The sequence below is a fragment of the Centroberyx affinis genome, unplaced genomic scaffold (assembly GCF_046629955.1).
Source record: "Centroberyx affinis isolate AG114_WGS23_722 - 3 ecotype Tasmania unplaced genomic scaffold, CSIRO-AGI_Caff_v1 ptg001726l_1, whole genome shotgun sequence".
Lineage (NCBI taxonomy): Eukaryota > Metazoa > Chordata > Actinopteri > Beryciformes > Berycidae > Centroberyx > Centroberyx affinis.
The window spans coordinates 352,925-365,847 of record NW_027280133.1 but is presented as its reverse complement, the minus strand read 5'-3'; the positions used below and the strand labels follow the sequence as shown (position 1 = coordinate 365,847).

Here is a 12,923-nt window from a genome sequence, read left to right as displayed (position 1 = left end):
TTTTGTACTTGTTGAATGCTCTGTGTGAGAGGATGGGGAGCTTCACTCTTGGGGCCTGTGTATTCTGTAGGTTGAAAAGGCAAGACTATGACTAAAAGTAAGTGTATTATTGAATTTTTTGTTTGTTTGCCAGGCCAAATTGGCCATTTGGCTGACCCACAGGAACAAGGTGAAGGGTGCTAAAAGGGATGCTCTGTGCACACACAATAAACATGTTTTCCTTTAATTGTACCTGTGTGGGCCGCCGACACTGTAGATTCTGATATATTCAGTTCTGTTATCATGGTATATTTGTGTGTATGTGTGTATGTGTGCATGTATGTGCATATGTGTGCGTGTGGGGTGTCTGTGTAAGCGTGTGGGTGGATGTGGGAGTTTTTAAGGTGCTTTTAGCTACTTTTTCCTCTGTTTTGCTGCATATTGTGTCATTAAAGATGATCCAGAGTCAAGCTGCAGCCTGTGCCTCTCTCCTTGCAGAATGCCTTCAACATTGACCTGCTGTGGAACCCCCATGATGCCCCTCCGACCCCGGGCTCCTTCTGCCCGGTGTCCGGTGTCCCCCGAGGCAAGCAGCCCCTCAGGAAGGATGCCCCACATAACCTGCCCTCCCCCACCTACCCCCGCAGGCCCCCTGCAGACCCCACTGACATCGAGGACTACATCAATGACGTGAGAGGCTTTCACTGTGGCCCCACACTGCTAAAAATGTTTATCTTAACAAGTCATTCAATAAGTCCTGAAGTCTTTTTTATTCTATTAGTGGACAATCTGTCAGTGGGGTGAGATAATTTCACTTGTTTGCAATGTATTTTCACTTGTTTTGAGAATTTTCTAGAATCAAGTAACAATGTCTTATATGATAAATATGAAGACCACTCCCCTAGTATCAACATAATGTTACTTGATTCTAGGCCTGGGTAATATTGTTGAAATCAATATCACGATAATCACAGTTTTTTTCTGTATCAATTTATTTATCACAATACAGCCTACGTATGCAAACTTGATGTTAAATACTGAAACTGATGTTCATTGCATTTGACTGCATGGTAATGTGTGATGTCAAACTAATATACAATATGAATGAATATCATCATAATATTGAATACTGTCTAGCTCTACTTGATTCAATAAAATTCTTCAAAGAGTTGATTTGTATTGAAAACAAGTGAAATGATGTCACCCCATTGCCAGCTTTTTTTTCAAGTGTTCAGGATTTTAAGACTCAATGCACAATTAAATTACTTCAGATTTTTTGCAGTGCAGGAGCGTGTTTCCTCACAGTAAAAGCAGGTTTCCCAGGGCGTTCCTTTTCACCTCATCGTCTGATGCATCGCTTTTCTTTCTTCCCTCAGGGCCTGGAGGCTGCAGACCAGGATCCTAACGTGCCTCCGTACGACACAGCTCTGATCTATGACTATGAGGGAGAGGGCTCACTGGCAGGCAGCCTCAGCTCCATCGCCTCAGGCAGCTCTGATGGAGACCAGGACTACGACTACCTCAACGACTGGGGACCACGCTTCAAGAAACTGGCCAACATGTATGACCCGCGCTAAGATGGGCAACAACCAACAGCAAGACGACCTGCGTGAATCACCCACAGTTAGGGACACAGACTATGCCTTGGAGGCATTTTTAGTCCAGAACTAGATCTGGAGAGTGCCAAGGGAAAATAAATCGATGCTATGCGAAGCCCTTAATCTGATGTGCCTAGGGTTATATTGAGGATGATTTGGACACAATTGGGAAATGAACTTTAAATAATGGCTCGTTGTGAAGTTTTGTGGATAGCTCTGATAGTAGGGAGCAGTAACGTGAAAGTAAAACCGACTGTTGACATGATCAGCAATGATGAGAGGAACTGTGCATGCTACAAGGCAGACAGAATGTGTGTTGAAATGTGTGTCCATGTCTGGTTTATCCTCATACTCAGATTGTTCAGCAAATATGCATACAATCAACAAGACTGAGATATGAACATCTTTTAAATGTATTTTTTTTTTATATGTGATTATTTTGTAAAATACATTTTGCTTTGATATTGATTTTGTTTTTAAGCATATTTCTCCTTTTTCTATCATAAATCCTCCATTCCAGCATCGGTTAGCTATCCTTGTTGGAGGCATTTCATGCAATAAGATACTCGACCAGTTCACATACATTTTCTACCACACAATACCCCATGTGATCCAATTGTTTGGAGGTGAAGACTTTGATGTTTTTAGGTATTTTCATTTAATTTAGATTTTACTGGTGTCTAAAGAATAAATGTAAATCTTCCATTTAGTGTGTGTATTGTTCATTATGAAATAAGGCACTCTTTATAGGATGCACCATGTTTTACATATAATCCATTCATATAACAAATCTGTGACACTAAAATGGGATATTCCATAAAGAGCAACACAGAACATTTGAATAAAACTTTATTTAAATACCTATAAATCATTAGGGACTTCATATTCACTTGTGTCAATCAAACCAATACATGGTCCCTAATACAAAGAAATGTACATATTTATTTTTTCCAAATAAAACACTACCTCACACTGTCCCAACTATTCACTCAGTCTGTATGTCTCAAGGTGAGAAGAGGACCAAGAGGTTCACACCATTGGAAGCATTTGGAGAACTTCTTGCTTCTTAATCGTCAGTATACATAACAACATCCATGACACTTCAGCCATAATATGACCAACCTCTAGTAGGGTTGAATCCTGATTGATAACACCTTAATGCTAGTCTGGTTGAAACATCATTCATCATCTAGTGACACCAAGTGTAAAACTAGCCCAAAGTCCACTGACTTTGTGGGGAGGTCAGTGAATTTCAGTTTTTCTCATTTCAAGAGAACTTGACCCACAACAGATTTTGGACAGTTTTATTGATATTTTTCAGAAGTGGCTAAACGTGTCAGTATTTGCCCTGTTTTTTAAACAACTAACCTTCCAGCCTACAGAATCCAACCTACTGAAACTGGAAGACTATTGCAACTTAAAAAAAACAGCAGGCTTACTTTCATACAGAGAACTGTCCAGTCAAAAATGTTGAATTAAATTGAAGTTGCCATTTTTCTTTTCTTTCTTTCTTTTCTTTCTTTTCTAGAATAATTATAGGAACCATTTTAATCTTCCCCTTGCCTGGTACTTCTTCAGAGAAAAAAAAATACTTCAGTACACACTATTAGATCTAAATTTCAACATTCTACGTCACACTGTTATGATTCTTCTATAAAAGTACTGTGAGTATAGTAGGCTCATCAGTTTCCTGCAGTTCACCTAAATCCCAAACACAACATTCCAGTCCTCAATGTGTAGATGTGAGTCGATTGGATGAATGCAAATATATTTGGTGTAATCTCTGACAAGGCAGACAATTTGTCCCTGAAATCACATTTTACATGTCCATTAGTGTATAGAATGGCTCATGGTACAAATTTGTACACTACCAAAAAAACAAAATAAATAACAGAGAATGTGTTTACCTCCACACAAACTGAACATTTAAGTCAGTGATGGGTGGGATATGGGTTGGTATTGATTTGAGGGGTATAATACAGAGTGCGCAGGATGCAAAGTAAAGACAATGCACCTAAATGTTGATTATTACAGACGGCTTTTCTAGACTATGTTTTCATTCAAATGTCATTAGAGTTTCCGGGACATAATAATTTGGCTATGCAATAAGTCCATGGGAGAAATAATGGAACTCTACCACCAAATTCCACAACGACTGCAGTGTTTTATGAAACTAACAAAATATGCAGATTCATGGTCTCACCTTTGGGCATACAGAGCTTTTTAGCGAAGAGTCAAAGCCAGGTTCATACATCAGTCCGACCCCTGGTGACCTCCTCAAAACACAGCGGATGGAAAAGCATTTTGAGATACAGTCATTTTCAGATCAGACCAGCTGCGGATTCATGTCCTCTTCCCGGTCTTTGCGGGGAGGTGGCTGAGGCTCGTCCTCTCCCGTGTCTTGTTTGTCCCTCTCAGCCTCCACCCAGCTCTGTGGGGCGATCATCTTCTTGGGCCCGTGGGGCGGCGGGCCCAGCAAAGCTTCGATGTCATCGTAGTTCACCACCTCGCGCTCCAACAGTGCATTGGCCAACTGGAAACACAGAGCCCAACTACTTGTGACTTACTATAATTTAACACTAAGACGGAAGATAATGCTGAACTTACGTACTCAATGGCAGTGAAAGGCTCGGGTTTAGTAAACAAACAAATACTAAACAAATATTTCTGATGGGAGAAGAGAAGAGGATCTTACCACTGTCAGCTTGTCTCTGTTATCCAGTAGCAGCTTCTCTGTATGTCTGTAGGCGCGGGCTATCAGCATCTTGGCCTCCTGAAAGAACAAATGTCATCAAATCAATACTTCATGATGATAATCCAAATGGAAATTCAGTACTCCAACATTCACCGTGTCCTAAGAAAACGAGAATTCATTATGTCGACTCGACATTCACAGTGTGCTAATGTTGGCTAACAGGGAGTGGAGAAGTAGTCCAATTTTAGAACCCACATGGTCCATCTGCTGCTGCAGTCCCTGGCTGAAAGGTCGGCGTCCCACAGCGCCTTGCTCCTGGGTGTCCGGGAACGAGACCTGGCCCACACTGTTACACATGCCGTATTGCTTCACCATAGAGTAGGCCACTCGCGTCACCTTACGCAAGTCATCCTGAGCGCCTGGGGAAACAAATGCAGGGTTCTTTACTCACTGGGTTGAACTCATCCATTTTAAGTGTAAAGTAGTCTGTTCATGTGTAGGAAGGTCAGTGTGTCTTGACGATATACTGGTGTGTATCTTTCATTGCCTGTGTGCTTATATGCAGTATATGAGTTTATTTGTTTTTAAATTTTAGGCGTTCGGCTGACACTCAGCCAGAGTGAGTCAAACAGTAGAATAAGCCTCAATTCTGAGATCATCAAAATTATGAGCAGCTAATAGTAAGTAGTGTAAAGGTCAGGGTCATATTGCCCTGACAAGAATCCTGTAACCACAGCATGAACATATCAGAGAGAAGAGCTAGGAAATCAACTAAGAGCAAAGGAGAGAGACAGAAGGGATGTTCTGAAATCTATTAAAGTGAGTAGAGGACAGGCGATGTGATTCATTAGGAAGAAGGTGCCGCAAGTGTATGTGTGAGCAGTCTTAAGTTAGCTGTAGCCGGTGCGTACCTGTCGTAACCTTGTTGAAGGTGATGGCCTCAGCAGCTCTTCCTCCCAGCGCCATGCACATCCGCTCAAACAGCTGCTCCTTGGTGAACAGGTACTGGTCACGAGGCAGGATCTGGGCAAATCCCAGGGCAGCGTTAGTCCGCGGGGCGATGGAGACCTGCAACACACAGCAGATGATGTAGGAAACTGGAGTTGATTGTTTTAGGACTGTGCCTCTTTCCATATATCCTTCCTCTCTCCTTCTCTTCTTCTAACTTTCTCTGAAATGATCTAGTACTTTCTATGAAATGTTTTTTTCCTGTCTGGAACTATGTATATATCTTGGCCAGATCTACATTGTCAAAAACATCCTTGATCTCAATGGCCCTTATTCATAAAACTCAACGGCAAAAGCATTGCGGTGAGAAAAACCAGCGGCTTGATAATTTGAACTCATTCCGAAATTTATTGATGTGATTGTCATAACGGAGCCAAATTGCTGCCTCCTTGTTCTCAGCGATAGCCCAGGTGACAGCCTGTAAAAATCTACATGTTAATTAAGTGTTACATATTTAACACCCATTCTGATTATCCACATGTGTGCAAGTCCAATGAACCGTATGTGTCAGAACGGGAGAGAAAGCCAAAACTCTCCCCAGCAGAACTAGGACTGAAGAGATAGTGGCACATAATACAGAAATGTTTGAGAAAGACATGAAGGATTATTCATAAAACTCACCGGCTGCGTGACTGAGACCGGGCTGAGACCGGGCTGAGACCCAGAGCAATTCATTAAACCCCAAGCTGCAGATGATGTGTACCTGTCATAACCTTGTAGAAGGTGATAGCCTCAGCAGCTCTTCCTCCCAGAGCCAAGACAAAGTCCCTGCATCTAATATCGTTTGCCAACAAAACTTCCAAACCTGCTTATATCGACTACATTTCGGACTAAGTGGAGCAATGACGGATTACTAACAAGATATTTGGACAATGTGATAAATTATTAGACTCACAGTTTAGAGGGAACATCGGTCCTGAATGCTCTCCCAAAGAGATTCTTTTTAGATATGGCTTCCAAATAAATGGGAGTTCGTACTTGATCTTTGCTCTCCATTATATAATGATAAAAAATAAAGATCAAGTTTGGACTTAGGCTAAGGTATACTATACAAGCCATACTCAATTAACTAGGCCCATGACATCATCCTTACCCTCCAATAACCCCTAATGGGACCAACTTGGATAAAATAAAATACAGCAGACATGCAATGATGCTTAAAGGCCTTAACACAGCACAGGGTTTCTCTATTTCAAATAGACAATTTATTTCCTTCAAGAACTGGAGAATGAACATAGTGCGTTACCTTCATGACTGCCTCTGTGTGCTCCAGTAGCCATCCCACTAAGGCATGTCCAGATTCATGGAAGGCAACCACTCTCTGCTCTTCTTTAGACAGGATCTTACTCTTCTTTATACTTCCTGAACACACACACACACACACACACACACACACACACACACACACACAGACATGGATCTGCAGTGAGTGGCAACTGTAGACATGAAATACCTGCAATTCCTGTTCCTCCTGCAATTTAAGTAGTGGTACCCTTTGCATTAGCATCATACCTGCTATTACTCTCTCCACTGCATACTCAAAGTTGAATGTATCGATGGACTTGAACCCCTCTCTGGCAGCGTGTAGGGCGGCTTCGTTACAAATGTTAGCAATGTCTGCACCTGGAAAGACAAGGTGGGTTGGCAACAGAAGCTGTATGATCATCATATGGGAATAGTATATTAATAAATTGGCACATATTATCCACAGATGTTTCATATTTGTTGATCAAGAACTTATGTTTGTTAAAAACTGCAGCACATATTTAGTTATGGCCAAAGTCACAGATTTACATTTGTGGCTAAAACATTAACTATTATGTACCACTGAAGCCTGGAGTGAGTTCAGCCAAACGTAGAGAGTAGAAATTAGCTGGTTGGGTCAGCTTCAAGATCTTCAGATGCTGCTCAAAGATCTCCTTCCTCTCCTGGAAAACAGTGAAGAAAACATCAAGGAAACAAACTTGCTTAACTGACAAGCCCAGGTAAAATGCTTTTACTGTTTCGATGTTTTGTGTTTGTGTGCTTTCTAATGTAAAATCAATGTAAGTGCTTTAGGCTACCTGCAGAGTGGGCAGGTCTATGAAGATGTGCCTGTCCAGTCTGCCTGGTCTCATCAGAGCATTGTCCAAGATGTCTGCTCTGTTAGTGGAGGCCAGGACGATAACGTGGTCTGTCGTTCCCATTCCTGGGTGAGAAAAATAATTAATGGTTCTCTTATTATCTGCAGCGTTATCAACCGATGCCAAAGATTTGTGCTGAAATCCAAAGTCTTACCGTCCATCTCTACCAGCAGCTGGTTGAGGGTCTGCTCCTCCTCAGTGTTGGAGAAACCTGACATGTTGTTGGAGCGCTTCTTCCCCACGGCGTCGATCTCATCTATGTAGACAATGCAGGGAGCTCGGGCACGGGCCTCTTTGAACAGGCTCCTCACCCTAGCCGCACCCAGGCCTACACACACACAATACATTTTATTCTCCTCAAAATACAGAAATAATTAGTAGACCTAATTTGTTTTAAGAATGTAACCTCCTAATAAGGCTGCCATATTAAAAGCGGGCTTACCTCCAATGACCTCCACAAACTCAGAACCAGCCATAGCCAGGAAGGGCACCTGGGCCTCAGTGGCCACAGCCTTGGCCAGCAGGGTCTTCCCACAGCCTGGGGGCCCCAGCAGCAGGGAGCCCTTGGGGACTTTGGCCCCCAGCTGCAGGTATCGATCTGGGTTCTGACACAAGATAACAATATCACTAAGGTAAGTGATATACTTTGATGGGTAAGTTACAGTTTTACTAATTTTACTCATACGCTTTACTCGTAAGATTAAACTTCAGAGTTACGTTAGAACCCTGTGAAACTGGAATGCTAGTTTAACTCTATGGCAAAGACCATCAGCAAAAGTTAGCCACCACTAATGATAGATCAATAGGAATCATAGGAGCAACAGTGGTTGAAGCATACCATGCCATGTCACGCCTAGGCTAGGGAATAGCCTTCCTTTTGACATTAGATCTGCCACACTGTGGAGAGTTTTAAGCAGCATCTCAAGACCCATTTACTGTATACAGACAGGCCTTTAATAATGTGCATTGTTGATTGTATTGTCACTGTATCTTTTTATGTCTTAACTTGTGAAGCACTGTGTGTTGCTTGTATTTTCACTGTGTATGTCTTTTTTTTATTTTTTCACTTGTAAAGCTCTTTCTCCACGTGTCTTGAAAGGTGCTATACAAATAATGTTTTACTTACTTACTGGGACATTGTCATTTAGCAATTTAGCATAAAGCAAAGAATTGTTGATTTAAGGTTAAGTTGACCACTGAGAATTATCTGACATGTTGATATGACTATGACTCCTATTTGTCAAGTAGTAACTGTGGTAAGGGGTGGCACTGTGAGAATCAAACCATGAATTACAATTTCACCTGATCCTTTGATTACTCTAAGGGAAATGCATCATCAGTGAATTACATGGGAAAAAAATATTCACACAAGACACACGCCAACACGTATTCTTTTGAGTCTGGACTCTTACCTTGAGGTAGTCAACAAATTCCTTCACCTCCATCTTAGCCTCATGCATGCCTGCTACATCTTTGAAACTCACACCTTTCCCTGACTTGCCATCCACAATGGTGAACTTGGCCATCTTCAGCTGATTCTGTTAAGTACATTGTGATATGCATTTAGTACTCATGTGAAATCAATAAAATACAATAAGAACCATGAATGTTCATATGCAACTTCTTTAAATGTAGTGTCTACTCACAAAAGCACTGAAGCCACCCTCTCTGCCACCCATGCCTGCCAGACGGAAGATATACCAGAGAATAGCCACTCCTATGGCAGCCATTCCCAGAGCGTAGACCGCACTGCAATGGAAACAGATAAATAAACATTGCATTGGATCATTATGGTACGAGATGCTTGCCAAAGTGACCAATTTGATTGCCAGGCTACAGCTATTAATTGTGTAATATGTTATATAAAATTAGGCAAAAAACAGACAGTTAAATGGATATGCCACCCACAAATACACCCACATGTTTTTCAGAAACCAAAGGGAGATTAATGTTAAAGCAGACAATACAGGGAACTAATTGTTATTGTGTCACGAAGCTACCGACGACACAAAATGTTAAAGACAGTATTCAGGAGGCAAATGATGGACAGTATCATATCACACAGCCACATCATTAAGTAAGAAGGACTTGTGCGGTTGACACATCCTTGTAACAATTTCTCTGCATGAAGAAAACACCCCTTCATATTTTTGTCAAAACTTCAGCACCTCACAAAAGGATTTATTTTGATGTGGAGTCTGCACGGAGAAAGGTCATGCTCTTACTTCCCAAAGAATCCAGTGCGTTTGTAGGAAACAGGTATCCTGTCCTTTGTGTCAATATTCAGCTCCTCTTCTGCAGCTCTCAGCTTCTCCTCAAATTTGTCAATGTTGGCCACCTGCATTCTGTACATGAGGGCCAGCCTCTGCCAAAACACAGAACATGGCAAAGAGGATGAAAAAGAAAGCTCCGTCTCTGTCTGGAGAAAACCCAATTTCATGTTTTTGTGAGGGAAAAGAGGAGGATTTGTTGTGGTCTGGACCATACATAGGTCTTATATAATCAGTTCTTTCGCTGCTGTGCTAATGATACACAAAGAGAAGAGCCTGAAAACTAAGTCCCATCAAAACTAAATATCTCAAAAGGTTTGTGGGAGGTGTTTACGAATCAGCTGTATTCGAATAGCAATTCCAGTTACATGAACAAAGGGCTTGAATTAAATATAGAGCATGAATGTAATATCAGAAAAGACAAACCAGGGAGTTAAAAAATTACATCCTTTGGAGGGAAAATAAGTTTCTTGTCTAACTCTAAATTGCAGAGATTAACTAACAGAAGCATGCATGTTTGCCATAACAGTTCAGATGCAGGTGATGTGCTGTATAATTGTATTAAACCCGATCCAACATACAGGCCTTCCAAAGATAACTGCTCCAGGGTGAAGGTAGATTTCTACGATGTCGCTCTCGGGAACCACTTGCACGCGGGACACCTCTCCCTTGGCCAGCATCTCATTGACAAAGTCATTCCAAGAGATGTTTCCGCCGCTGGTGTTAATGGAGTTCAGCAGGCTCATGATGAGCGCAATGATGAAGAGCGTCCGCAGGCGCTCCCGGTACATCTGGTCCTCCTGCTCACGGCGTTTCTTCTCCTCTGAAAAAGGAGGTAGAATAAAGAGGAAGAGGGTGAAGAAGCAGATTAAGATCACAGTGGAAGCAGGTGAGGTTATGAAACAACAGTCCATGTGTTAAAGCGGTACATCTCTTACCTTCATCTTCCTCTGGCGTTTTTCCCTTTGGTCCATCACTTTTATTTTTCTCTTGTTTGGACTGAGATGTACTAAAGAAGTTTGTGGCCCCTGTAATGAAACAGTACTTCATCAAAAGTAGCTAGTTAAGTAATTATATAGTCATATTCAGGTAGATACAAAATGGTTATTTACCTAACAGATTCACCAAACCAACAGGGTTTTTCAGCAGGTTGTTCTTGATTAACTCTCTGTTTATGCCCGCCATTCCAGGACCCAGGGGTCTGTAGAGAAGACTCTAAAATTGGAAGATAAGGTTCATGTCGTTTCCTCATTACCATTATTTCCAGTGGTGAGCAAAGATCATACATGATTTTACCTTGGGGTCATACCTAAGGGGTGCATGACAAAAGGCAGCACGCATAGGACCAACCCACTTTAGACGTTTTGTTAATCATAGCAAATAAGCAGAAAGTGCAATTACATTTTTATTATAGGTTGACCATAGTCTCACATGCCATGTTCAGGTCATGATACAATAATGCTACAGTCAAATTTCAGCCACGAATTAGTAGCCAACTTCAGCGTCGTGGTTAATCACACACATAGGCCTACACCAATGCCACCGCCATAATGACTAAGGACTCAGGCAACAAGTAAAAGAAACTAAAAACCAATCAGACGAATATCATATTTGGTGAATTTATGATTAATTCTAGACAGCAATGTATGCCAGTCCATCCTGAGGGCAAAGACCAGCTTACCTGAATGAGTTTGTGTGTCTGACTCGTAAGTGTCCGCTGTGATCTTGAGTGAAGCAGCTTTTCATAGTTGGAGCATCTCGACAGCACATCTTTAGCACCATTACTGTGCACAGACTTGTTTGCTAATAAATGAGAGTTTCGTCCTGACAGTGTCCACAGTAAGCTCGTGCTGTATTTTCTGCACAGGACAGCACGACGTAGCAAAAGCAAAGCTGCCATGACGTTTCTGGATGCGGTAATATCAACACCCAGATAGAGCAGTACCAAGGAGAAAGCACAGAAACAGTATCTATTATCTGAAAAATTGCAGCGCCATGGCGAGTTTGTGTGTTCACTAGTTTGTTTACCTCTACCTCAGCTACAGGCTAGCTTGCTATGTTATTCAACCAAGCCACAGCCGAGCAAAGATGTGAACACGAAATCAGCACGTAGGCTCCCACCTCCATGGGCTTCCTCGCGAGAGAAAACAACTAAAAAAATAACACGTACATCCACTGCAATTCATCTGATCACGAATGTCTACCGCAGAGGCTGCATTTAACCTGTGCTGAACACGAAAAAATACAGTCACACGCATCTCCAAGCCTTTGAACACATCTTTAGCTCAAACTTTGACCTTCAACCTTTGTTGTTGTTCTTCGAGGACGTACGCGCTGCGCAGAGTTTTGCGCAGGATTGGTGATTACCAGATAATAACGTAGTATAGAGTCGCAAGAAGCAAAGGACTGCACATAATATTTCAATCAGATATTCAGTGCAGAGCAGCCCCATCTTCCTTTTATTGCAGATAAAGTACCCGGTACGTATTTATGACCTAAATTCAAAGTATAAATCACTTTAAGTAATATCAAACGGATGTACCTTGTATGAGATTAGGGTGTTAAGTAGAAAATGTAAAAAAATGAATGCTGTAGTAAACATAGGATTGTTTTTTGTTCATATTGGTTGTTGTTTGCCTCATGATGATCATTGACAAGAGGTAATTATTTTCTCAACTTTTTATTCACCACATCATGATACTACCTCAACCTCTTAATGCTTCAATACATATCTTTTTCATGCTTTTATCATTTCTACTTTATGGGTATATGTCTGAAGGATTTGACTAGATGGAAATAAATCGTTTTATAACTCTCTTAGCACATCATAACCCTCAAAATGACACCCCAATTTGTATAATATTATGTCATATAATACAAATGTACCTTTTACAGCCTTAAAATGAAGTTGTTTGTTGTCACCTAGCCTTTTATCGGTCCTTGTTTGGAAACAGTAAAAACAGTAAAATAAATAAATAAATAAAGGTCATAAATCTTGTAAAGGGGGCCTCTACAGGGTGTTTAACAGGGCATTGAGGCATTATATTACAATTATGGGCATCACTTTATTTGGATAGATAACAGTCTGGATTTATTTGGATAGTTCTCTGTTGACACATGCTCAAATTTCTATCAATAGACTGTTGGTAGGCTGTCAACAACTTTGGTTAAGGTTAGGGTTAAGTTTAGGCACATAAAGGAAATGGGTTAGGGTTAGTAAAAGTAAAAGAACTTGGTTAAAGTTAGGGTT

The 12,923-nt window shown here is 41.2% G+C and overlaps 1 protein-coding gene across 1 annotated transcript; it reads right to left on the bottom strand.

Annotated features, from left to right (window-relative positions):
• Positions 1–2,426: 2,426 nt before the first annotated feature.
• spg7 (SPG7 matrix AAA peptidase subunit, paraplegin) lies at positions 2,427–11,870 on the bottom strand. Its single transcript, XM_071528790.1, has 17 exons — positions 11,355–11,870; positions 10,786–10,888; positions 10,612–10,701; positions 10,255–10,496; positions 9,629–9,768; positions 9,050–9,152; positions 8,816–8,941; positions 7,846–8,008; positions 7,558–7,731; positions 7,344–7,468; positions 7,106–7,208; positions 6,793–6,903; positions 6,527–6,642; positions 5,184–5,340; positions 4,528–4,691; positions 4,273–4,350; positions 2,427–4,110 (listed from the first exon to the last, which is right to left on the bottom strand). The coding sequence occupies exons 1-17, from the start codon at positions 11,571–11,573 to the stop codon at positions 3,904–3,906; spliced, it is 2,421 nt and encodes an 806-aa protein (XP_071384891.1). The 5' UTR covers positions 11,574–11,870; the 3' UTR covers positions 2,427–3,903.
• Between the last annotated feature and the right edge of the window lie 1,053 nt (positions 11,871–12,923).

What these genes read in the sequence shown, in the direction of transcription:
- spg7 (XM_071528790.1), bottom strand. Translation starts at nt 11,573, where the DNA reads ATGGCAGCTTTGCTTTTGCTACGTCGTGCTGTCCTGTGCAGAAAATAC. An exon ending in AATTTGTTGACTACCTCAAG is followed by an intron (nt 8,009 to 8,815) that starts GTAAGAGTCCAG and finishes ATCTTGTGTCAG; the next exon opens with AACCCAGATCGATACCTGCA. An exon ending in AGTGGAGAGAGTAATAGCAG is followed by an intron (nt 6,643 to 6,792) that starts GTATGATGCTAA and finishes GTGTGTGTTCAG; the next exon opens with GAAGTATAAAGAAGAGTAAG.